General features: G+C 43.3%; 1 protein-coding gene across 1 annotated transcript; it reads right to left on the minus strand.

Moving 5' to 3' along the window:
* On the minus strand, nt 1-26,783 carry nrip2 (nuclear receptor interacting protein 2). Its single transcript, XM_086201806.1, has 6 exons — nt 26,179-26,783; nt 10,818-11,132; nt 5,591-5,673; nt 4,896-5,002; nt 3,938-3,990; nt 1-2,742 (listed from the first exon to the last, which is right to left on the minus strand). Exons 1-6 carry the CDS (start codon nt 26,332-26,334, stop codon nt 2,626-2,628), a joined length of 831 nt encoding a protein of 276 aa, XP_086057932.1. The 5' UTR covers nt 26,335-26,783; the 3' UTR covers nt 1-2,625.
* Between the last annotated feature and the right edge of the window lie 748 nt (nt 26,784-27,531).

A 27,531-nucleotide genomic window follows, 5' to 3' on the forward strand; every position in this document is an offset into this window, starting at 1 on the left:
ATACATATTTTTTTTATTAGGCAGAGAAAATACTGTTCCGAAGAAGAGAGAAACACCAAAAATAAATTTCTGTCATACATCGATTCCTCTCACGCGGTGAATGGAGGGCAATACTACGTCAAATAGAAACGAACATGGCTGAAGTGTGCGTGGATGAGGAGGTTAGATGGATACTGGAGCACAGCTGGTGTGCTTCAGGTGTTATGAAAGCAGAGCATGATGCCCCCTTGGACAGCACACGTAGGGCAGTTCTCCACTCTGTCGCGGGGCGGGTACAGTTTTGTTGAGGTGTCCATGTAAATACCATCAGGTATACACAAAGAAGACCAAACACTTTGAATATACCAGGATGAGCTGATTGTTTCAATCTCCTGAAAGAGGCAGAGAGGGAAGGCAGCTGGGGTTCGGCAGCTCGTCCTGACCGGTGTGGGAGATAGGACCTATTACACACACGCACGCTCACACTCGCACACGCAAAACCCCTTCAGAGGTGCACGCTTTCAGCATGACGCAGTCAGACCAGTACACAAACATGCAGATTTATACAAAGGCTTCACAAAGTCATGCAGATGGAATGTTTTGATATTTCTGACTCAAATACGTTTGGCTGGCTTGCAGACTATTTTAATAACTTCAGTCTAGGCCGTGGCGACAGGCTGGATGTGCGCTCCTACAAACTGTCTTTTGATGAGGAAAGGAAAAAAAGCATCAGGGGTCCGGAAGGGAGAAAAAAAAAAAAGAGAGAGGGTATTTTATTCAGATATAATTCTAGATGAGAATCTGTCCTTGTCCATGAGGGAGGTAGAGTGATTCACAATTTAAAACTGGAGCTTTTCAAAAATTTCAAGGCTGCTCAAAGTGACATTTGAGCGCGCTCGTGAGGGGATCCTGAGTACCAGCATTGTTAAGATGAGTCGTGATGATCCTGAAAGGAATAGTTTAACATTTTGCAAAATGTGCTTCAGTCGTTTCGTTAGCAGACGGACTCACACCTGACATTTAGCTGTCTGGTAAATGTAAGGCAATGGCCTGGAGCTGAGAGGACAAGACAGAGAGGGGCCCGTCCAGAGGTTCTAAATATATCTAATGCTCACACAGAGCGGTAATTATTCGAACTAGTTAAATGTGGTTTCTGATTTATGATCATTACTAAACTGGCAGTGAGACTTGTGTTTTGTACAGAGTAATGAAAAGTGGTAGAACATCTTAATAGTTAGCTTCAGATGTTGGAGTAGATAAGATTGACAGGACTCTCTGGTTTGTCCGTCCCAGTTTGTCTTGAACTGCCGCGGTTCTCCACGGTTGTCCTGGTTTGTCCAGGATTGTCACGGTTTCAGTTCGTCTGGAGTCACGGCAAAAAAAACAAACAAAAAAAATCAACCTCGCTACCAAATTTTCACCACAATTAAAATCATAATCTTATTACACTTATGTTCAGTTTACATTGACATTTATCAGGGTCTGTCCCACTCATGACCAAACCCAATGCCAGATCCAATGAACACATCTGAACATTTAAAGAATGTGTGTCAATCAATCAATCAATCAATATGTTGTTGGCTGCCTGCCACCGCGCGATTCACAGCCATCACCTATGACGCTAACAGAATCTGTCCTGATGCTAAGGGTTAGCTGTCGTGCTGAAGAGAGTCGTTTCCAGCACCTGAAAGGCTGAGTTCATTCTATCCACGGTGTCAAAAAAATACTCTCGGCAGTTTTGTGAAGCACTGAAATGAAAAGCACACTCCAAACTGGAGGTACCAGGGTGTACCTTCTGTAAGAGGGTAGAAATGCTTGTCGCTGGGAGGGTAGCCTCCTCAAAGACAGCTGCGTGCCCTTCAGCTCCCTTTGTACCCCATTTTCTAGTGAAAATGTGCACTTCAGGCCTCTTCACGACCACTACTGGACTTTTTGAGGTAAAAATTTACCTTCAGAACATTCTTCAAAAGTACAACTCAAAAATTCAGAACTCTTCATCTCTCATACCTCCTTATTTGAGTGTGTATCCTGGTGAAAATGTCCAATTGCGTGCATGAACATGCGGTACTCCGCAGGCGGTGACTGTATGGTCACTCTTGCCAAACTACAGCCTTCTTGTACCGTCAGACAGTTGTTCACTTGGCAGTTGGTATTGATTTTAATCAAAGTTTAGTCAGGAGGAAAAGTAGATCTCAAGATGTGGAACTACATCTGAACATAAGTGTTGCTTTTGGTGCCATTTTATATTTCACGACCAAATCACAAAGTACACTTTAGCTGATTATGAATTTTTTTTCTCCCTTTTTTCAAAAGCACCAGTGCACTCAATCAACTCAACTGAGAAATTTGTCTGAATATACAATAAAATAATAAAAGGGGGATCATATCCACAGAGATCGAACTGGGTCACGACAGACTTTCACCTGCTCCGCAAACTAGACTAGTTTCATATAGGAGATAATCGGGGTCAATGTATTAATCCTACAAACACAATCATGTAAACTCAAGAACAATGGTGGCTACTGCTCATCCGTGTTCTGGCAGTATGAGACACTGTGATCAGAAGGTCCAGACACAAACAGCATCGCACCACCCCGCTGCGATCGCTCGAGATGCGAGGAAGCAACCGCTCTCGGCGAAGTGATCTCACAGGTTCTCGTTGGTGTCGTGCTGGGACTGGCTCTCAGTCCAAGGGTTCAGGAAGGGTAGTTCTCCACCGCAACCCTGCAACTTTAGCACCCGACTGCTCAGATCCAAGCAGCACTGAGCAGGGAAAGAAGGTGAAACACGTCAGTGGTGGTAGGAGATGATGAATGGGATGAGACACGACTGAATCTTTTGGCTTTTCTAATCTTTATATGACTTGTCTGGTACGACCCACAAGAACATTCCCGATGCACCCCCTTTACAAGTCAACAAAAGTGATTTGGTCAAGCCCTGGTAAGACTTGAGCACAAAAACACTCAGGGTTTGGGAAAAGTCTGATTTGATGGGGACAGTGCCAATGGTCTGGTGGACCAGGGTTGTAGTTCCCATTTTTCTTTGACAAAAGTTAGGACAAGAATATGTGTTCCAGTTACGGGCAGATCGCATTTGTCAGCCTTACCAGGAAAACTTGTACCAGACTGATGGAAAAGATCCATTCAATTTTCAAACCTCTGGTTCAGGAGGAACGATTCGGACATTTGCAGGGTCTCTAAAGGGGTTAAGCGAATACGCCCATCCAGTCTATCTGTGTTGTGGACCTGCAGAGGGCCTGTGACATCTGGGTGTCCTCTGTGGGATGCTGCGGTCGTACAGCATATCAGGGTCATTGGAACAGGCCATCAAGCTAAGTGCAGTAACAGCTTTGTAGATATTCCCGTGGACCCTCAGTATTTCCTCTCTCGTCGCATTGTGATGCCCAATGAGTTTGGGGCTGTTGGCTGAGTGTGAAGCAGTCGGGACAACAGTCAGGCAGTCAGAGGGCACGGTTCTCTACCACAAAATGGTGGACTGCTCCAGGTTGGGACTGAGTTGCTGCCCCATATGAAGAGTTTGAGTATCTCAGGGCAGTCACAAGTGAGGGTAAGATGAAGTTTTAATTTGGCAAATGAATTTTTTTGCATAGTCAGCAGTAATGCAAGCACTGGCCCGATCTGTTGAGGTGAAGGAAGACATCACGGATACCCTTAACATTGAGAGGGATAAACTGAGGTGGTTCGGGCATTTGATTAAGATGTCCTCTGATGCCAGACTGGTAGAAAATGGACGGATGGACGGATGGATTGATGGACGGAAAGAGAAATAGGATGAGGGTTTGGCTGCCAAAAGTAAGTTAGCATTTGAGCCTTTGTGTGTAGGTTTTCCATTAATGTTGATTTACCCTCCTCCCCAGGTCTCGTTCCTTGAGAAGCCCGCATCAAAAGACACATGATAAGGCACATTGAATGTTTAGCAAAGAAAATGAGGCCCTTACTTGAAGTTCCAACAGAGTCTGGAGACCCAGGCACAGCTCAAAAGTTTCATCCTCTGAAAGTGAGCAAAGCGAAGGCAGATAAGGGGAAGGGGATATAAGTACTGCATTCCTTTCATGAACACCTCCAACTCAGTGTATTAGTCTGAATCCAAGTTAAATCGTCAACACAACTTCTTGCTGAAATTAATGACTGATGAATCCTTGTGACTTTGGTGATCCCTTGATGCTTCTTCCAGCATCAGAAGCAGGTGGAATCATCCAGTAAAAAGCCTCAGCACTTACAGCATGACTTTCCAGTGACACTAGGAGGTACACATTTGCAAGGATTGCCGTGAAATTCAACACACGTTCGCCGAAGGATAAAATTTGAAAAGGTCTGGCGATCCATTCATCCTTCACCAACATCAGGATGAGTCCACTACTGTTACAGCTACTGGAGCTAATGCTACGTGGCCCACTCAGTCTTGGGAATCCCGACGCTGTTATCCGTGGTTTAAACAATTACACACAGTGAAAACAATTTCATGAGCGTGTTGAACATTGTTGTCTTAACTTAAGGGAGTCAAGGGGATAAGCTTGTGAATTTCCCCATCGTGGGACTAATACAGGAATATCTAATCTAACCTAAGATGCCATGACAAGTGACTACGTAAAACTGTTAATTCGCTTGGTTTTGACATACTTGGAAACATATTTGATGCTTAAATGCTGAAAGGTTACAATTGTATTCAGATTCTGAAGGCCTGCAAATCTAATGACATTCACATCAGCCTTGGCTTTGTTTTATGATTAACGCTAATGACGTACGTGCCTGCTAGACATTGGCAAGACATCCTTTCCAGCACAGGAGAGTCTCACAGATCCAGATAGTTCATCGCGCTAATGAGGAAATCTGAATCCATTTAGTTTAACTTAATTTCCCTACAGAACACATTAAAGTGTGATGCAGTTTTCCCACCTTTGACCAAAGCTGAACACTGGACCGTCTGTGGGCCCAGCTGCAGCTGCAGACCCGTCACCGAGCTGCCCACGCCACACGGCGAGCTGTCCTGACTGGGCACCAGTCTGTGAACGCACTCAAAAGAACACATACAGTTTCATTAGTTCAAAGAAAAAAATCACCGTATCCTTAAAACGCCCCATCACAGTGCACTCAGTAAAGATTTACTGGAGATTTTTATTCCATCAAAAGTTATGCTGATCAGAACTTTCGCTTTCCATGAAATCATCTCGGATTATGAAGGTAAACTGGAGAGCAAACTTAGTAGCTTTCAGTTTTACCTTCAGAGCTGATTTGAAATTAAGAAGAGAGCAAAATGTCACATCCTTTTCCCGCAGTTAATAAGAAGTCAGAGCACAGCCTCTGATCTTAAGGCGTTTTTTTTTTTTTTGACGGAGGCATTTAAGGAGATTTCTGGGCTCTTATCATCTGTCTAGACCTAGAGTTTCCACACCTTTTGCCCCCCCCCCCCGAAAAAAGACAGACAACACAACAAGACAGCGTAACTGAGATCATTCGCTGAAATCTTGATTTTTACTTCTACTTAGTATTAGTCTTGTTTGCCTTTTCGTTGACATACTGTCAAAGCTGTTAACATGTACATGATACGCGTATTATATGAGTTTTTATATTTGCGCTTGTGTGTTTCTTACCCCAGCCTCTGGCAGCAGGAAGTGGAGATGTGGTTATGCTGGCTACTGGTGTTCAAAGACGCTTTGACTTCAGTCTCACAGCACTGTTGAGAAGAAAAAAGGGGGGACTTTGGTGTCACGGTGTGATTTTTCCGCCTCAGGCTGGCTACGGCACACACCAGGAAACAACCAGTCACAGCACAGCGTTCGCACAACTCTGGAAACCACTCATCACTTTTGAACAAATCTATTCAACTGCCTCAGAAACTGATGATACAAATTAAAAGTGTATATTAATGTACTTCCCTTTCAAAATGAAATACTCTTCTAGATCACCTTGTCTGATAAAAGTTCAAGAATATTTTGGAAAGTATCCTTAAAATATTAAAGTTGATGCAGGTTTGGTACATAATTGGCTTTAACTCAATGAAAATATGTCGAATATACACTTTGTAAGTTGTGGATCTCTACTACAAGTAAATGACAACTGAACTTAAAGTACACTGCTACTTTACTATGTACTTCTCTTACTCTCAAGTTACTGAAAGCACTTTAAAGTAAATGCATGTAAGATATAAGCCTTACTTTCTATATTTACTTTTTTTTTTTTTAACTGTAGTTTCCAACGTACACCTCAATTTAAAATGTTTAGTACAATTAAAAGCCAAATATACTCTTAATACTTTTTTGGTGTATGCCAATATTTAAGTGTAATTTTGGTGAGTATATTTCTGACAAGTACAAGTGAAAACATTAATTTTTTTTCCCTTAAAACAACAAACTTTTCTTAACTTTTTTAAATAAAACTTTGCGCTTATAAAGACAACTGAAACATCTTTAAGCCTTTGTTTTTTTTAAGCAATATCTTTTTTTGTTTGTTTGTGTATTTTAACTGTACTGACTCGGGGTTAAAACCTTGTGTCTTTGGTAAAATACTTTGTGTGACTGGTTCAGTAGTTCTGCAGCGAAGAATGAAGTTAAAGATGTACCAAAAACTCATTATCTGTAATAGCAAACTGATCACGACTCTTGGGTTCATTTATGGTTTTGTACTTTTTTGCTGATGTTGCTGACTGCGTCTCTCTGCAGAGCGCTGACTCTTGGGTTTGTTGAGTGCACTTTGATTTTTCTGACTCAGTGAGGCCTTACTAGAGCATGAAATATTAACTGGACTCGGTCACACGTGCGCGTTTTAGTCATCTCAACACCTCCACGCTGAGGTATGTGTGATGTCAGCAATGGTACGTGATTCACTTTATGAAATGTATGCTTACGTACTCAATAGAAATGACGGACTTTTAACACTAACTTTTGTTACATGTTGTGATCGTCATTTAAGGCAATTGCACAATGGCCATGGTGTACTGTTTAAGTACACAGTGTACTGGAAAGAAGTACATTAATATAAGTGTAAGAATCGACACTGTAGCAATGTCTAGCTGCTATTTTTTGTACCACCACGCTCTCACGTTATGTAGGCTACTGCACACTGCCTGCTAAACACCGTTACTGGATACTCGGGGGCAACATCTCATCATCAAAACAAAAGCACCATGGATGCTACTTTTAGATTTTATATTAAAAAATGCAAGGTGTATTTGATGACTTGACTTGATGATTCTCAACCCAATGATACACATAGTGTACTCCATAGAAGTAATACTGACAGATGATCCCGTGTGTGTTCCGGTAATCAGGTGAGTCTGTCAGCATGCTACAGCTAAGCTAGCGTTCTCCTGGCATTAATAGCGAATCAGGCTCTTCATCCAACTCACAAGAATGAGAAAAAAGCCTCTCTTTTTTATTTCCTGTGTTGAGGACAGATTTTCCACACCAACATGCAGCCTGTCTTCATTTCCACTGACGCTTGTCTGCCTCTGCATCTCACAGTTGCTCTTCTACCACAGACGGAAGTAGGTAAAAGAGAGTCGTGCTGTAGATTTCTGGACTGGAGCCTCCTGTAATGTTGTTTTTGCCTATTCATCATCCTAATGTCATGCTAACGGTCCACATCTGATTGTGGAAATTAAATGAAACAATGGAGGCATGAGGAATGTCTTCAGAACATATGGTGGCTCTGCATGCACTAGAGCTGAGCAGTATGCAACAGCCCCCACACGGTCACCTGTGTAACAATGTAACCATGCATAAATGACATATGCTAATACTGTCAAATACATTTAGATATTAATTATTGGTCACTTTTTAAAAATTTTATTTTTTTTTCAGGAAAAATTCATGTTCTATAATCTGAATTTTCTTTTTTTTTTTACTTGTTATATCCTGTGTGTGTTCCTACAGTCTAAACAAGCTCTTACAGTCTAAGTTGATTTTTAAAATTCAATTGTTCTAAACACTCAAGCTAAAACTGCAATGATTCTAGATGGTACGAGAAGCTGCTGCTCTTCTGATTAGTCATTCGCAAATGACAAAACCAGTCGGCAGTAATGTTGTGAGTGAATTCGTCATTTTGTTCTTTTTCTAAGCAAAAATGCCAAGCAAGTTTTTATTTTTTGGTAACTTATGACAGGACATGAGTTTTGTTTTGGACTGTTGTATGGACAAAAGAAGCAAAATCAAACATCACTTTTGGCTCTGGGATTTTTTTTTTCTTCTTCTTTTTTTTTTTAAAAAGACTGAACGATTAAAAGACAGGGCAGATTAACTGATGGTGACATCAAATGTTAGTTGCAACTCTAATAGGTTAGCAGTGCGATGGCCGCTGCAAAAATTTTACTTGACTAAGACGGGTTTGCGTCTTAACGGTCGACCGTTTCAGGGAGTATCACTTTTGTGTTGTTTTAACTCGTTTCAGAAGCAGCTTCCTCGTATTAAGATATAGTCCCACATCTGCTAGTTTTAATGTCCTGTATTCAACGTTGTTCCTGAAAACATGTCTGCATGTCATTCCCTTCCTCGTATCTACTTCATAAATCAATCCCTTATCTTCCTCACCCGAGGATATTTTCCCCCTCGGTAATAAAGGCACACAGAGTTTCCATGAGCCTTGTTTTGATCCCTCACACTCTGTGCAGGCTGAGCTGAGCCCCCTTTGTCCTGAGAGGCTCACCAGCTTATCAGCAGCACCACAAACCTTCTCTTTTGTGTCAGTCCTCACAGTGACAGAACCACCCCCCCTCTGCCTGAAGTTTAAAAATAGCAACTATGCAACACTTTCCATTTAATAATTTGATGATAAAACCAATCAAAGTACTAACGTTTATATGGGAAAAGCCGAATCTAGTAGACAACGCTTGCGTTAAATGGAGTGCTTGTTTAAAAAAACACACAAAAAGAACCTTGATTTACAAGAAGCTTTAACCAGTACAGGAATAGGAATTCTTTTATCAAAATATTGATTACCCGTAAGGAATGACAAACAACTGTCCTGAGTCTTGTTCAAGGCAGCATTTCCGTTCTAAAAGCTAAAATGTAATTTTTTTATTTTTTTAACTTCAGGTCCTAGTTTTTATTTATTTATTTATTTTTGCCTTTGGTAGGACTTAACGCCAGAAAAATTATTCTCAAGAAAAACGAGAAGGTTGTAATTAATGTTTACTTTCATACTGCCTTATCTTGCAATAATGTAAAGATCAAAAACACCACCTGAAGTGTAGCCATTAGCATAGCGTTGTCATTGTGTTTAGCTTTGGATGGGTGGCTTTTAGCCTAGCATGGCCGGACCAGTTTACATCATTAGAGCTGCAGGCGGCTGTGTGTGCAGTATAAAATCCAGCGTGCTGAGAAAATGATATACAACAAAAAAAGGTCAAATTCCTGTTATATACCAACACTGTGCTTGAACAAGCTTCACCTCTGCTGCACTGTCCACACCTGCTGATGCACCGTTACACCTAGCAACACCTCAGCCTGTGCTGTGGGAAAGAGCCATTCACATGACGCCACGGTCATAAAGAGATGCCTCAGCCTGAGAATTACACTCTCTGTTTGCCTGCCTTGAGCAAAATTACCGTAAAACAGTCAAATGTGTAGTCATATTCATATCACAATTGTAATATGCATCAGAATTATTGCTCTTTTATGACTATAATGTCAGGGGCTTTGGAGTAGCTTGTGATATTGACTGCACCACCATCCCTCTCTCTGTCAGCTCTCTAATATCTGAATGTATTCACGCTGACAAACCTCTGTCAACAGGGACTTTATGTGATAAATAGACTGAATTACTAGAATCTAACTCCAGTAGTTTTCATTGTTTGCATATATTTTGTGTTGGCTAACAGCTCACCACTAGCTAGTGCTGAAAGCGAGATGTAAACAGTGAATTACGGGGCAAAACAATCTTGAGCCGTTAGCATTGGTTAGCGGCTACAAGGTTGCTACCAGCACAGGTTTGATTTTCAATGTAGACCTGGAAGAACCCAAACATTTTATTAAGCATAATTTCTCATCATTGCTTGTTTTTGCTGGTTGTAAATGTAAAACTAAAGGTTGAAATAAGGAATGTTGGCAAATGACGGTAGAGTTGCACGTAAAGTAATGTGTACCATTAGCATCAGCTAACGGCTGGTTATAAACTGTGAATTGGGCTAAATAATGTTCTTATTTTGCCTTATTTAGCTTTTACCCAACCAGCTGGTACCCCTGTCCACCTGTTCAATAGGCAACCACAACATCTGTTGACTGCAAAGAAACAAATATAAGACCTCTCAAATAACTGGGGAATTAATCTTAAGTTTTAATAATGAAAAAATACATTTGCTTTGTGATTATTCAAATTTATATCATCTCCCTTGTACATAGAGATGCTGCGCTTTTGTTTCTTTGCTTCTTAGGTTGTGATAAATTCATGTGGTTTGGTCTTGTGGAGTTGTGGCTGTAGCTGTCCAAGTCTGTAGCGACACCCTCACCAGGTGCTAAGTAGCAGACATTTCTGTCACATTCTGGGGGTTTAGGGTGTACCGGGGGGGTGCACTCTCGGTATTATAAGAAAATCCAGATGTAGACCCTCTTGGTGCCAATGAACGGGTCCAATTGTAGTTGATGTGCATTCGTTTCTCCTGTAACATAGGATGCGTTTGGGGTTGTGTGAACCAAGCTGGTTTTAGTCACCGTGAGTCAGTTTTTCTGATCCAGTCCATCAGCCACTGGGTCTCAAAAAGCTTTTGTACAATAAATAGGCTTTAGATGATGAGTCATAGAAGTAGAATGCCTCTCTTGTTTTCTGTTTTTATGTAGTAGTATGAAGTGCCAACTCACTGAGTCGGGTTCACTCAGTGTACTGTACCTTGCACTGAACAACCAGAGCTGTGAGGGGGCTCGTGGTCTCTGTGCCCTCCGGCTTCTCAGCTGTCTGTCTGGCTCCGGCCTCACTGCTGTCGTCCTCCTCGTCCGACCGTAAGCTCCTCTCGCTTTCCTCCAGAGATTCTCTCTCCTCTGTGGAGTCGTCGGCCGTGCTCTCGCTCCTCTCTTCAGTGTCGGCCGGTCCTTCCTTAGTGTCGGCCAGTGGGGAGCGAACCCTGGCGCTGGGGTCTCGAGCCTCACCTCGCAGCCGTGTAATGTTACCCTCCAGGAGGCGACGTTGGACGATGCTGTGAGGTTGCTGGATGTTGGGAACATACGAAATCAGACAGATGAATATCTCCCCAAAATGTTGTGCGATGTGATTATTTTTTTGAGTATTATGACAAATTAAGATTTCATATTCATCTATTGATCATTCAAACACACCTCTCAGCTTGAGTTTGTTGTGCAGGCATCTTTCTAACCGGGGAGTACCTCCTAACTCAATATTCATCTCTCCAGTCAGTCAAAAAGAAACGTGTTTTCAGCCAGAAAGGCATCAAGATGTGGCAAGTTGAGGCCATTTTTACTGAAGGTACAAGCTGAGCTGTTGGTTGTGACATTTCAAAGCATCCATCCCTCATCCTTCCTCCCCCTGCCGGCTACACAAAATAACCCACACGCCGTTTGAAAAGGCTTAATTTAGTTTCACTGACAGAAATAGCTGAAATGAAGGGCTCGTTATCGTGTCATGAAAGCCAGTTCACTGGAGGATATCAGCTTTGGTCAGGTGGCAACCGTCCACCGGCTAGACTTCATGCTCAAATGAAGGCTGCTATTTTGTGATCAAACATGTTGTCTTGACGTAGACTTATTTATGACTACAGAAACACAGTCCCTAAGAGTAAACTGTAAAGTGCATGTGTGTTAAAGCAACATACCAAATTTGGGAAGTACAATTATTTGATTCAGAGAAGAAGATGGATGCACTCCTCTTACGACTGCAACAGGGAGCTGAGAGCCACAGATACACTAGCTAGTTAGCTTAGCACAATTGGTGGTAGCGGGTGGGCATGTTAGCATACCTGTGTCAGTAGTTGTAAAACCGACAACGATTTGCATTTTTCCACTCATAATCTTTCTAATCTTTTCCTACAAAGTCAGCTATGAACTGATGTACAACCGTAGTTATATTCATGCAGGCGAGAAGGAAAGTATATTTGTTGCCTTTTGACTGCAGTATTTTAACACTTAGTCATCTACTATAATTCATAGTGTCAAGCTAACTAGCAGTCTGTGCTAGTGATGCAACAGAGGACAGATGGGTCTTCCTATCTGTCCTCTGACAGGGGCCAAAATTGAGCGAATTTCCCCAAAAGGCAGTTGTGTTTGTTTTAATAGATATGACTCAACTGACTACGACTACAAGCATCTGCTCACATTCCGTCTGCGTCCTTACACCAGTAGCTTAGCTGAAGTCTGTCAAAATGTCATCTCCCTGATGCTCTCCGTGAACGATGGCCTTGATGGTTTGAAGATGAGCAGCACAGAGTCTGACCCTGATATACAACAGATAGATTACTGAGAATAAGACAGAATTTGAGCTATTCTATGAGAAATTCCCCTACTTGCCAATTTAGGAAATACACACGTAAGTATTTCTGTTCTGTTTTATAAAAGGGTAAGGGTTGTTAGGGTTGGAGGACATTTTCAAAACAACATGAGACTGGTGACCGGCTGTGCCTTCAGGATAGAAATGTAATTATATATAAGCTGCCTGTTCTTCCATAATCACATTGCAGTTCTATCAGTACAGAGTCTGTGTGTAGACCTCCAGAGAGCACGATTTAAAAAGAGCAGGACAGCCAACAACACCAGCCGGGCCACTGCATCACTTAAACACAAAGATTCTGCTTTCCTTTAAAAGTTCTGAACACCAGAACTGTTTATTTTCCTGCACAGGATGTCGCGTCCCCTGTGCAGGGAGAGGTTTTTAGACTCGGTCAGGTTCACTTCACACGTGGCATCTTGACATGGCACCATAGCTGCTTTTAATCATGGATGAAATCTTCTTTACCACTTCAGTTTTGTGCAGCTCCTGAGGCTTTTCTTGCAAGTCAAATCAAGCCTTAGCGCCCCCCCCCCCCATCTTGTCAAATTGATGTTCTCCAGATTGATCAAAATTGATGCCAATTATCTCTTCCCAGCAGGTTAGAGATTTATTGTAATTGCAAAGCCAGCACTGTAAATCGCTCCACTTAAAAAAAATACTCAGCAAATACCAATATAATGACATCCCAGGAAGCTAGCAGCAAGCTAACGTATAGCTGTATGCATAGATATAGCTATAACATGTTTGCTCGCTTCAACGTTAACTTCTCAGGTGTTTGATCAAGTTTACTGTGGTCTATCCAGGATGGTTTGTCACAAAAATGGCATTCAGCAAAAGACAAATATTTACCTCACACATATAAAATGCAAAGCTCACTTACAGTCCGTTGTTTATATGAAATCCACTCCAAACGTGAGATTTTTTTTCCCCCAACATACACAGGGCAAACACATAGCTCATTTGTAGCCCGTTAGCTTTTTTTTTTAGCTGGCACACTCTCTGCTGTTTCTATGAAATCCAATGCAAAAATTAGGTGTTTTTTTCCCCCCAACATACTCAGGGCAAATACTTAGCTCACTTGTAGCCTGTTAGCTTGTTTTAGCTAGCTCATGTCTATGGTCGATCCAAAATCTATCTATCTAATCTACCTAATGTACTCAAAGCAAATACTAGCAGCTTGTTAGCTCATGTTCAATAACAGAGTGTACACAGTCTATAAGTACTCTGCGGCGACAACAACAACAAAAAATTGTTTGGCACATTTTTTTCTTGCGGACAGGTCTTACAAGTGTAGCAAATAATTTAGGGGTCCAAAGTGTCTGTATTACTGATCAAATGAAATCCCTCTTGGAAAGAAAGTCAAGCTTGATGAAACTGTTCTCTAAGGAACAACACTTCTGATGACACAGATTGGTTTGATCATTGCAATTACTTTTGTAATGTGCAGACATCTTGGCTGGGGGGGTCATTAGGAGATGAGTGATGGCACTGAACAAAGTCAGAAGTGGATAACAAAGAGGGAACGCCGTCCGGCGATAGGAAGCCACTGACTCAGCTTAATCGCACAAAATGGGCCGGCAGTGACAATTCCTTTCTTCCTAATTACAGGTAATTATTTGATGCTCTGGTCTGATTAACATGCATGCAGAAATGCTAAAATCTGCTTTTAAAGGGAGCTGAATCCAAACGACGACACGTGGGAGCAAAATAAATAGGAAAAAAAGATATCAGAGCTCTAGAGAGGGACCCTCAACATGGCTGTAATGATGACATCTCATGCGTGGCTGCGTCTGAGTGTCCGTGTTCTTGCCCTGTCATTATGTTTCAGTGGCACTTTGTGTCACACTTCCATCTGTGGGCTTTCGGTGCAACCCAGGCGGTCAAGGAGTCACTTCGGCTGCCTGACGGGTCAACGAGAATTTAGATGAGAGTGAAAAGACCAGCTGCTCTCGGTCAATCCACTTTAGGCTTCCCGGCAAATCTGGCGAACAAAGAGTAGTAGTCGCCACCGGTGTCGTTGAGTTTGAGTTAATCTGTTGGTTCGTTTCTAACCTCCCATTACCTTCCTTTCTGTTCCATTTACTCTCCGCTCCTCCCTTTACTTTTCCCTCCTCACATTTTCATTTGCCTCTTCTGATGTCTACAGCACTCATCACACTGAGGGTTGCTGGGGCCTGGAGCTCCTCCCAGCTGGTGCTGGCTGGGTGAGTGACCAACCACTGCACCTCCATGCTGCCCACACTTCCAGTTCCATACATTTAGATTTGAAAGACCTGCACCGTTTTTGATTTTTTTTTTTTTTTTTTAAATATCCTCATCCACAACTAGAATGGCTTTCAGTAGAAAAAAAGACTGCCGGTGAGAGAAGCCCAGCACCTAAACTCTGGAGTCATCCGTCTCTTGTTCCTAGTTGGAGTGAGCGCTTCGTTGGATCTTACTTGCCTGCTTTTCAGCCTCCATCAAAGTCCGATTGAAAAAGTCGCCCTGTTCCGTGTTGCCTGAGTGGGAGACTCTGATTTATGTTGTTAATCCAGGACGTATCGAACGCTAACATTAATCCCTGTTAGTTGATATTTAATCAACCATTAGTTAAACTATACTTACTCCGTCCAGTAATAGTTTACTTACAGCGTTCATGCTAAATTTACAAGTTAGCCTTTACAATAAGGGTCATAAAGAGCTTTAATAAACGGCTGGTTATGTTAAAGTGATGCTTACTCAGCATTCCTAAGTGTAACTAAGCATTAAATGGACCCTTATCGTAAAGTGTAAGGCTAAGTAGAGTTTTCCTTACCATGTTCTTTTCAATAGGAAAGCTCATAAATGGTAGCTCCAGTGCTGCGTGCTTATGCTAATGTTGTTTCTGATTATGGAAAAGTGATAAAAAGCGAGTTCCTTCAAAGCCAGTGAAAAGCCTGGTGGCGTCTCTTATCACGGGGCCAAAGAGTCATCAAAGCATTACATCACTTGGCCATTAAATATTAACATTTCCCTCGTTTTGGGGCTCTTTAGACTTTCCTCCCTTTTCTTGAAAAATGTCTCTCCCTTCTCTCCCTCATCATTTCTCATATTCAGCAAATCTTCCTTCTACTAATTACATTCATTCCGTAAACCGACCAAAACCTCGACTAACATAATCCATCCCGAATCCAATCCTCTGTGGAGCGGCTCTCCAGAAACATGCGCTCCTCGACGTTAATCGGCTTCAATCAGGAGCCCCAGTTTGAACCTGGATTGATTAACTATTGTGATCCGTCCCACTCACAAAATCACATTCATAGGCTGCGAATATCCTTTAAAACAGCACCTTAAAAGTCTCGCAAACACACGCTGAGGGTTTATTTTTGTTGTTTAAATGTCAAAAGGCAGCATTTTTGCAGACAAAAGTGTCTTCCTCATCCACGTTCTAGTCAGTCTGCAGGGAAGCAGCAAAATCTGATAAGCGCAATTCAATTTATGTGCTTTCCTGTTGTTGTATGGTCGCTGCGTCCTCTCTGATGGTTGATGTCTGTTTCTGCTGAGCACTGACTGCTCTGGGGTCAGGTCAACAGCAGAGAGACGGTTTGATGTTGCTAATTGCGCCCCAATTGTGGTCCTGCAGGGGTGGATTGCCAATCTGGCACGTTACGTGGCGCACACGTCTGCCACGGCGCACACTTCCTGCAGACTCAACTGTCAAACACTCCCGTCCCGTCAGACGTGTCTTCCCCTCAGTGACACTTTTTTTTGGGGGGGGGCAGATTTCACCGCTGACAACTCGTCAACATGCCGAGAGTGTGTGAAATGGCGTCAGTCATGTGACCTCCTCGTGGATTTCCACTCTACGTGGGGCTGCCTCCATAAACAGCTCATCCAACAGACACGATGCAGCCTGGCGTTCCGCTTCATTTGCAAGTGATAGCTTGTCATTGTTGTTGCAGCTGAGGTGGAACTGGCATCGCCGAGCTTTAATCTGTTTGCTCATTTTTTCAGTGTCGGATGGTGTTTTTTAGCGCGCTCATTGCTGCTCCCGCTTGATGTGTCATAGATCGTGAATTTTGGCTCTGATTCATTCTACAGATAAATAAAGGTATTAAATGAATACTAAGGCCGTCAAACAAACTTTTCCCCGCTGATAAACTCTGCAGTACTTTTTTTTTGACACAGAAGCTCAGCAGTAGTCATTCGGCTGTAGGTTTCCTATGAAATGGTCTTAAATGACAAATCTGCTGACAGCCTTGGTGAATAAATCCTATTAAAACACTCAAATCTGTTCCTTTGTACAAGTACATCAGTCAACCACACTGTTGCACTGGTTTAAACACTCACTGTTCCAAGAGAATCTCACGTTCAGCGTCCTGCAGCATAAAACACTCCCTACCAATAACACATGAATAGTATACATACAGTCCAGAATGAAGATATATTCAATAATATATATATTATTGTTGCATAATATATGCGGTCGTCCTTTTGAGGATAAAAATGTATCTTGTGAACAAAAGCGGCCATTTATTTACAGTATTCATTTTTACTCAACTGTAGAAAATCAAAAACTTGATATTGGTTGATGTACATGCTAATATGCTAATAAGGGGAATACTTGGCACTTTTTTTTTTTTTTCCCAAACACAAGAATCATCCTAAAGTTATTATCAGTGGTCAATGAGTCATGTCCAGTGTGTGATTAGTTCCAAAGCTGACATCTTTGCTCATCTGAATTACATTAAATTACAGTAAACTTTGCACAGAGGCTGTGCGTAATGTCAAACATTGAGTATGATTGCCGATCGTAACCAGATTCAGCACCAAATCAAGCACTGGGCTCAAAATTTAACTGATATTCAAATGCTCTTGCTTAATTTTTTAGTTATTGAATCAAACGGTCAAAGTTCTTTCACCTCTTGCCATGAGTTTTGGGCATAAACTCGTTAGTTAAATTGTCTTTTTTTCCCAATTCATAACATTTTCACTGTGTTCATTTATGAAAACTGACCTACTGGCCTTTTCATTATTCATCCCTGTCACAACAAATAAACCTCACTTGGTTGTTAACTGTAAATGATCTAAAATAACAATAATAATCTCACTGTCACAGCTAATGTAACCCGGTAATAATTTAAAAATGCTATATTTCATCAGTTGATTAAACAAAGATTTTTGTCGGTTAAATTGCAGTTGATCATTGTGGCTTCGCAGCAAAAAAATAAATTAACCTGGAAAGCTGCGGTTTTTGTCACACTGGCCGAATGATTTCCTGTCAGTTCCATCATTTAATGATGAGGAAAGTGAAGGGGAGGAGAAAAGGAACGAAGAGGAGGGGCAGGAAGGCGGTTGCCTCGGTCTCCTGGTCAGCGCATCAGGAAGTCAGACACTGGGAACATCCATCAGCATGAGAAGAAGGGTATTAGAACGCTCACGTGACTGTTTGCAGTCACATAATGAATCCACATGGCAATTAGCCTCTAATCTGAGTGAGAGAGATAGAGATGATGAGGATGTGGAGTCATACTTTAACCGTCTTTCTACCCCACTGGCAGCAAACCGGTTTGGACTGGTTAGTGTTCAGGGGTCGCCACAGGATCCACATAAGCAGAATCAGCAGCAGCCCACGTACCGTCTTGGCAATTTGACTGAGACAGTCGACCAGTTTCATCCAGAATTTTCCAGAGGACAAAATCTTTTATTGATCCATGAGGGAATAAGCAAGAATATGTGTGATTACAGATGTTAAGGTAATGTTGAATAAGGCTATGTGGAGCTGGTCAACAAAAAGCAACCATATACTCCTTAAAAACATGGTGTTTTACTAGAAGGCACCGTATGTCCTCCGTTACACAGTGTTGTAATCAGTCTTGATAAATGTTGTTGTTTTTTTTTCCAGTTTGGATAGCGTTGTGTCCAGAATAAGCAGCCAAATTCAAATTAGAACGAACTATGTTCATGTATAAGCAACAGATGCCGTCTAAGAAGCCATATTTATTAGCCACAGGCACATAGATCCAGATCATATAGATCAAAAATGTACACGTAGTCAGTCGGAGGTTATCCAGAGATGTGCATGGGTAGAGAGGTGACTGTGGCAGGTTTGTTCAGGATACGATGATGGATACGTGGCTGTGTGAGAGGACAGCAACAGAATCAGGCTGTTGGTTTCACATCACAACTGGTGAATGCTGACTTTGCAGTTCTGTTCCGAAACTCAAACCGTGATCATTTACGAAAACTTGCAAAGCTGTTCTGGTGCTCCCCGTCCCCCCAAAGGAAAAAACAAACAACTGCTGTTCAAGAACTCAGTCTATGATGTGAGCCTCTCCAGTTTATCTAAATAACTCCGTGTGAAGCGCTCATCAGTATCGTAATATACGGACAACCAACGATCCGACACATTTCTCCTGTCTCTTCATGCTAAACCGTTAGCCCGGGTTCACTGCAGATGTCACGTTCCAACCAATACTCAAAACATTTTAAGGGAATGATATGTGAAAACTTTAATTAAAAATTTGAAATTGAAGAATAATTAACTTTTAGGAGACAGGAAGTGTGCCATTTGAAGCTTATATATCATCTCTTAGGGTATTGATCACTCTTAAAGGCAGGTGCGGTGTCGCAATGATGATCAGCTACACTGAGGTGGCTCTGTGTGTAGTAGAAAAGAGCAAGTTAATGAAGGTTTGAGGATGTGGACACCAGTTCCTTTGATATTAATGGCCATTCATGTAACAGAAGTGCTTTACAGTTGGGAAATTCAGTAAAATATGTCAATTATTCCATTTAACCTGGAGCCACGAAGGCTGAAGCAGCAAGTGTCTCGCCATCTCTGACCTCGCTCTCCTTCTCTGCGTTCTCCCCTCCTCTGTTGTTCGGGTTGTTTTGTCGTATTTGTTTTTGTCGGGTATTTTTAGCCTCCTGTCTTCCCACACAGCACCGAGGGAGCAGCTGAGGGAGAGGGTTACCGCCCCTCCACTGCTCCAGATGACACAGCGAGAGGCAGGTTCACACACAAACCTCCCTCCAGCCCACCTAATTGTCCTGCAGCTCGTAATACAGCCTGTATCTCAACCGATTTAACATGTTTCCCCCTTTGTTTTTTTTGGAGAGGGAAGAGGGGCTGGTAACAAACCCCCATGAGCCCAAGGATGAGTGTGACTGGCAGTGTTTGCTTGTCACTTGGAAGTGCTACTTTGCCTGGAAGGGAAAACAGTTAGAATGGTGAACAAAGATGAATTATGAATATGAAAGTATACTGCAGAATTAGATGTTCCGTCTGCTGGTACAAATAATTGACTAGCACGAAAGGGCAGTAGACGAGATCAACATGTTTGAACCAAAGGGTAGCTGCTTTCCAGAGATACTCACAATTCTTTTCCTACATGTACTGCATTCTACACTACTCGGAAGAGGAACCTTTCCAAGTTCTTACTGGGAAAAAGTACACTTTCAAACAAAAAAAAATAGCAGCACCCACAGAGCCATACTCATTTATTGTCAAGAGAAAATTTTAACGCCACTTCTACTTGTTAGCTAATGCGGCTGAGCTAACGTTAAACATGTCCGCTAACGTTATCGCTAACTCACGTTTGACAGTCTTGTCTTTAAGCCCTCTCAGCTGCCTGATGTGGTCCATCCAGCATTTATTTCATTTAATTTGAGCGTGATTCTTGTGGTGATCTGTAGTTTGATGGTGTTCCCTTGTTGAGATAAAGGAAAATGGTTTCTTTCGTTTATTCAGGGACATTGACAGTCATTTAAACACAGTTTGACTACGAACTGTTTGACTGCTGAGGTCAGCGCAATCCATGGGCATCCCCTTGATGGTCCTCTTGTGCTCCTTCATCATCATGTTGATGACTGCTCTCTTTCGCCCTGAAAACCACCCCGACCACCTGTGCTGTGAAGGCAGCCCTCTTTGTTGGTGGGCAGATCATAATTTATGACCAGTGGCACCTGCTGGATATCAATTCCTTTGGCCAGGACATCGGTTGTCATAAGGACTTTGCTGGATCCTGAACAATATTCCTGCATGATCAAATGTCTCTTCCTCTGATCCATTTCTGCATGGAGGGAAGAGATAGTGAACTGCCTCTCTTTTGCCAGCCATTCCACTTTCCCTTTCACGATCACTAAAATTACAGCCTGTTTTTTTTAAAGGTCACACAGTCTTAATTTTCCTTGTATCTTTTTTGACATCAACATGGAGTTAAAAAAGATCAGTTCTCCCTTCCTCAAGATCCTCACTGGATCACAAGTGAAGATCCTTGCAGCCTCCATCAACTCAGCCTTTAAGAGGCGCTGAGCATCATCTGAAATAGCTCATAGACCTGCTGCTTTACTGTTCCGCTGAACGTTTCATCAGCTTCGTCCATCACAAGAATTCTGATGACCTCGGAGCAGACAGATTCACGGGTCGCCTTGTCAAGGACTCGGCCGGTTGGGCACTACTGTCTGAGGGACTTCAGATGCATTGTCCCTGGTGGAGGAATGTAACTGAGTCGAGATGCGACAGCGCATATCGACATGAGAGCTGAAAAAAACAATACCATTTTGTTATTCCACCATTTGGGAAATCACGGTTGAACCTCTCCTTCTATCTATCGTTCCCTCTCTCTCTGCAGTCAGGTGACCTTCTACTTTCACCAATGATCTTCAACGAAGTTTTCCCAGCTAGCATTTGATATAAGGATGTAAATTAGGGGTTACATCAAATATAACTCCCACAACAAAGGTACTGCTCACTTATTGACTCACTCGGTTTCACGGAGCTACATCCAAGCCCAGTTCTGTAGCGTTAGATCATCCTCAGAAGTAGACGGAGTGCTCCAGTCTCTCGGTTTGGCGGGCCTGCACTCGCACACACACTTTCTGGTCTCAGCCTCGCTCATCTGTACGAGGAGGACGTGAGCAAACAGACAGCGAAGAGGGAGGCCGTGCAGCAGGAAATGAGATGTGTGCCGTCACAATGAGATCGGCCTTTACTGCTTTAAAACAGACAATTTGAATCGTTTGCCTTATCAAAATGGAAAAGGAGATGATAGGATTCTGGCTCTGTTGAGTAGATTTAGGAATAGAAAACCCTGTAAAGTTGGTAAACACATTTTCTCAGTGGAGTCGTTACTGTAGTTTGAAGAGAGTGGGGGGTTTTATTTATTCAGACTTCATCATTGGCAGGGTCCGCAGCATCGAGCAGTTTTTAAATATGTGCCCTCTGAGAATCACGGCTGCTGTCGTCACTGGATAATGCAGAGACAATGAAAGTGCAAATATAACAGGAGGGTTGTGTCATCAACTGCTGTTTTCAAGGTCTGGCTCGCTGTTTCTATCAGTGTGGCTGAGAGGTGTGACAATAAAACGTTTGTAATCTGAGAAAACTCAGTCTGCTGATGATGTGATTTGTTTCAAGGCCCCCAGCAAGTAAAAACATACATTAGACCTTGAGCCGAGATTGTTCTGTCAAATGCTGGTTCTCATTCTAAGCTTTAGCAACGTGCTCTACTACGTTCTGTCGACAGCCTCGTCAAGGAACTTTCTGGGAAATACGCTTCGTTATCCTCCACAGAGCCAGACGTCCTTCCATCAGGCAGCTGAGACCCTCCCTAAGCTGCTAGTTAGCTTAGCGAAATCACTGATCGCGAACAGGCAAATTAGCATACCTCCATTTTGCCCCTTTAGCTCACAAAACCTGCTGCTCATCCTCTCTGCGAGCTGCTTCAGGATCTCGGCTCGTCCAGGAGTGAACCTACTCATCCTCTCTTTCAAAGTCGACCATGAATAGAGACAGCAGTCGCTCCCCTGGTCGTCCTTAGCCAGAGTTTAAATGGGCAAATCACTGCGCCCACTCAAGAAAGTAGTTCCGTTTCTAAAGTTGCAGTGATGCCCAAGATCCTGGACTTGATCCATCTAAACCGAATATGCAGAGGAGGACCTACAGGTTTTGGATGCTGATCAGACAAGATGGAGATACACTAACAATCGTGTGATGTGAAGCTGTTTAGCATAGCATTTACCCACATTTGTTTTATGGGGGTTTAAGTGTGAGGTTAAAAGAACATGTCACCCATGAACACATGTGATAACACTTGTCCCAACAGTCTCGTCACCTGCACGTGTGAGACAGTGACACAAATGTTGACTTTTCTTTCTTTTTTTTGGTTCACTTCCTGTATCTGGCTTGTGCCAGTGAATGCCTGGAGAGAACTGCGCCAGCGTAGGTGCTGTAAATGTTGGATGGTTTCGACTGTTAGCCTCGTCTGACTGAACTGAACCAGGGTAGCTGTAGTTGCTGGTTCATCTTACAGGCCATTTCTGTTTACAAAATGTTGAGCAGGAAAGAGAAGTTACACGATAACTGGGTCCGTGCTGACTGAGCTCAGGTGTTAATGTCACACTAGGCTCAGATGCACCCAACCAATTCCACACAAACGCACACGAATCCTCCTCCTCATTCGCTCTGTTTACTCTTCCCCCCCGGCGTACATGTACACTGGGTTATATAAAGCAGCCCGAGTAAAGGGTGCGTCCTCCTTGACCCTGTCTCAAGCTTACACTCCCCTCCATTTTTCCTGCATTAGAGCAGTGGATTTTTGCCCTTTTCATGCTCACTGCTCGCCTCACTCTGCAACACAACATGGCTGGAGCGGTGATGCTGCTACTGCTGCTGATGCTGCTCAGGACCTCGGGCTAAAGAGCAGCTAAACAAATTCGCTCTTACATAACTGGCTGCTGAATTACACACTAGACAGGACAGTGGGTAGAAATCAGGGGTGGAGAGACAAGACCACACTTAAACCCACGCGAATCCATGGCGCAAATGAGGGGGAAATGTGAAGTAGATCATTAATTTGAATATTTAAAGGAATTGTTTTGGGACTTTTTGCTCAGCTGACTACGTTTCACCTGATCGACTTGCTATTCTGAAGTATTTGCACATCATCTTCATCCAGCGGTGAATTCTTTAAAAAAAGAGGGAGAGACAGAGAAATCTCTTTGCAATGCGTCACTTTCTTTTCATTAAGTGCATCCACGTGCTTCTTGAGGGTCGAAGTGAAATGGCCGACTGTCTGCAGAGGAATAACTGCAGACGTCTGACAGCAATTCCCACCACCCCCGCCGGCTCCCAAATACAATCTGACATCAAAAATCACTTGTTACAGATTCAATGCAGATTGCTCCCTGCGGCCTCGTCGGCACCACCGATCGAGTTTTGATAACTTGTGGGATGAGCTTCCATGAGAGGATAATTGGTATTAAGAAAAGATGGTTTCAGGCCCTGCAGGAGATGGTGAATCACAGGCTGGCAATAGATGAGCCGTGCATTAAGCTCCTGGAATCTGATATCCTTTTGAGGACTCTGGTCTTGACCCGGATTATTTTTCCGATCCGTATTGTGTTTGTATGTTTAACAATTTTGGACTTGCCTCTTGCCTACGTTAGCATATTAAAACGCTTCCAGAGATCTTGTTAGCATGTTCAAATGTATTTTTCCACAGATGAATTAGCAGATAAGTCGTAAATAGGTAGAGAAAATGACCTATAATGATGCCATCTAGTGAGCAAAAGTAATAGACCGCTCAGAAGACTTGAGTCACATAGTGGGCATTAAAGGCAAGAAGAGGCCGTATAAGGAGGTGGAGGGAGCAGTGGAAGGATTGATAGCTTGGTGAGGCTACTCAGTAGGGGTCGTACGAACTGTCCTCACTGTGGGTTTTTTTGTTTTTGTTTTGCTGTTTCTGATGGAATTCACTGCTTTTTCTCAGCTGTTTCTACAGGATATCTGGAAACCATTCCGTCGTAGATGGTGCTCGTTTGAATCCAAACAATGATCTTTTGGTAAACCTAGCCAGGCCTCGCTAAAAATCTGTTATGTCCCGAAACAAATTACTCATGCAGCTGTGTGGGTTGGAGGATTTGTCGTGGTTAACGGGTTTCATGTTAGCCTTTTTTTAACCATTTTAGTTTGGCATGATAGCACGTGGTGTCGCACTTGCTGATTAGCAGCAACTAAGGAAATCCACTGCATAAGCACTTCGCCTCGTCGACCGAGATGTGTTTTCAGAGGGTGTTGTGGAAGGTGCCAAGTTGTTAACACGTTCACACTGTGACGGTGAAGCTACCAGGAGTTATGAAGGTTCAGTATCTTGTTCAAGGACACTACGACAAAGTCTCTTTATAAACCAGACATCCCCAAAATAGTGGACAAATTAACACAGTGCCCTGATACGATTTCTTAACGCAGAAAGTAGATTTGCCGAGGACAGAAACATTTCTATCATGAGATCCCTTGAACAGTGTTTTTCCTGCAGTAAATGTTCCAGATGAAATGTGACTTTTGCTTCCTGAACATCAACCTGTGCTGCCTCTGGTGGTCAGTACTGGATGCTGGAGCACAATTCTGTTCTCTTCTAAACCGGAGGGAAATGTAAAGGCTAACAGGCTTTTATGATGTCTGATTTCATACCAGCACACTAACTATGCCCCTGGAAGGTGATTCACTTTTGGTGAAAGGCAAATTTTGTCCATTTTTCAGCACCTGCATGGGTGGAATACCTGCATGGAACACTTAGGAGAGATAGCTTGTTTTAGCGAGTGGAGTGTTCACTGTCTAGCCAAACCCAACAGCAAATATTGCGCTTAATTCTCCGTACTTGGGGCCCATACTGGACTGGACCGGACCTAACAAACACACAAACACATGCTGGTGGTAACCACGTGACCTCTCTGGCCGAGGTAAGAACAGGTCATGATGTTGCTCGAAGAACTGTCAGACATTCTGTAAATGCCCAGAGCGCTGCCCTCCACTGTGGAGCTGTAAGTGCAGAGGTTCTTGCTGAGCCTGGGGAGAATCTGGGCAGCTGCCATCAAACCAAGCGAAAGTGTGTCAGAGGAGAGGTGGGGTGATAAATTTTCATTGATTACTACTGGGATTTCCCTCCTGAGTTGAGGAGGCCTCCAGAGGAAGAGGAAGTGAAGAGGTTGTCCAGCTTTACACGCAGCACAGTCTTTCATCCTGTTAATCAACTGGAGATTGCATGTTCCTGAAAGGGCACAGATGTAACCCTGTACACGAGAACTGCCACTCAGTGTACCAGAACAAGACCTTCACTCCCAGGCAAGACACTGAATCATTCATGAATGCTTCCCATGACGAATTCCCCTTCTTACAGTAGGGAGGTGCATTAGCACTCACAGCAAGCAGTGGTTTGTAGTAAGAGTCAAAGAGCTCTGTATGCATGATGTTAGACTTAGCACGAGTGAAGATGCAGCCATTCCTCTGCATAGCTGAGTGAATCCCTGAACAATCAGTCACCAGAAAAAAAAAGAAAAAGAACAACAATCGTTTCCGGCATTCCTCACGTCCCATTCGCACCCATGTCATTTTAACCTGCAGTTTCAGCCGGCGCGCAGATACGTAGAATCTTTGACCACCGTGCAAATGAACCACTGATCCAAAAGAGACGTACAAACTGGCTAAAATGAAGTGGTATGAGAATTGGATTCACCAATCAAAAAAGTGCAATAAACCAACAATACTTGCAGGATTCATAATCTAAGAACAAGGACAAACAAATGGAAGTGCTCGTCTTCTGTAAACAGGCAAATAGCGGGTGTACAGTCTAGCTACAGAGGCGCGATATGGACGAGTTCTTCTCACAAGGGGAGTTTATCATGGGTGTACAGCCAGATGTGCTACCAGATCTACTCCAACTCATCAGCTCCAGCTCAGCCTCTCTGATCAAATTCACCGTAACGCTTCAGTTCCTGGTAGGAGTCTACTCACCAGGTCTTTGGAGGTGCCCATTCTCTTCAGCCCATCCAGGGGCAGGAGGTCAGCCGAGTCCTTGTGTGTGAACTGGGTGGCCTGCTTCAGACGCCTCTGCTGGTGCAGGATGGCTTTATCCCGGATTGCTAGCTCACCTTTCTTCGCCTCACTCATGGTGTCCTGCCGATGTGCAGAGAAGACTCGAACCTGAGGAGGAGGAGCTGCCAGTGGAGACGAGAGGAGAAACCTCCAAAAGGCAACCACGCCGCTGTAGGTGGGCAACCTGCAAATGTTGCTTCCTCCTCCCTGGTTTGCTGCTTGCCTTCTCTCTCTCTCTCTCTCTCTCTCTCTCTCTCTCTCTCTCTCTCTCTCTTAGTCTTTCTCACCTCTTGGCATGTATTTGTCTCGGCAGGTTTTGGAGCTATTGTCCTGCCCTGGATGCTGATGCTCGGCTGGCGTGCATCTTCCTCAGGAGCTGTGTCTGAAGCCGAGTGAGGCTATGGGGAAGGTGCGACCGTGAGCGTGTTATTCCCCTCCCCTTAGTGCCATCTGTCCTTGGAGCTCTCGTTCTCTCTCTCTCTCTCTCTCTCTGTCGCTCTCTCTCTGTTACACTCACATCTCTGCTCTCAGGAGTGTTTTCTCTCTCTCTCTCTCTCTCTCTCTCTCTCTCTCTCTCTCTCACACCCCTCTGAGCCCTCCTCTTTCTCTCTCTGTCTCACACACACACACATGCGTGCACATGCCCACCTCACATGAGAGCACATTTTCTACGAGCACAAAGACAAAGCTCATTTGTACCCTCTACTATTGATACACACACGTAGACACAGTCTGATAGTTTCATCTTTCCAGAGGAAGACGGACAGATTCTCCTCTGGTTGTGCTGTGATGTCATTGTGTGTGCTGGATGAGTCCCCCAGGCGGAGTTGCCCTCGTTGGCCCCCCTCTGTGGGTGGGTGGGGTGGAGGGGGACCACTACGATGTGACCCCACACATGGGATCAATCTGGCTGGATGGCGACCATTGATTTCCTCTTTGTTAGCCGCCATCAATTCTACCTTCCATCCACATGAGAAAAGCACGTGTCTGCACAATGACCTCTAGGTGATAGTTCTATAACCAGGATTCTGCCCCCATGAACGGAAGAACCACAGGGAGAACTCTCACAGGGCTTTCTGGACTGTATGGTTCAGGAAATGCAGCAGTGAATAAAGATGTTTTTGTATGTGTGTTTAATATGTATGTTAGTCCTTGTGAAGGTGAAGTGGAGGATTCACCTCCTGAGATGTTTGATTCCAAGTATGTGCTGCCGCCTGCTGGTTACAGGTCTTCATTTCTCCTGGAGAGTCAGTTCATGTGATTGTACATGCA

This window comes from Aulostomus chinensis, chromosome 4 (assembly GCF_037954235.1).
Source record: "Aulostomus chinensis isolate RoL2024-O1b breed Wild chromosome 4, RoL_Achi_v1.0, whole genome shotgun sequence".
NCBI classification, from domain to species: domain Eukaryota; kingdom Metazoa; phylum Chordata; class Actinopteri; order Syngnathiformes; family Aulostomidae; genus Aulostomus; species Aulostomus chinensis.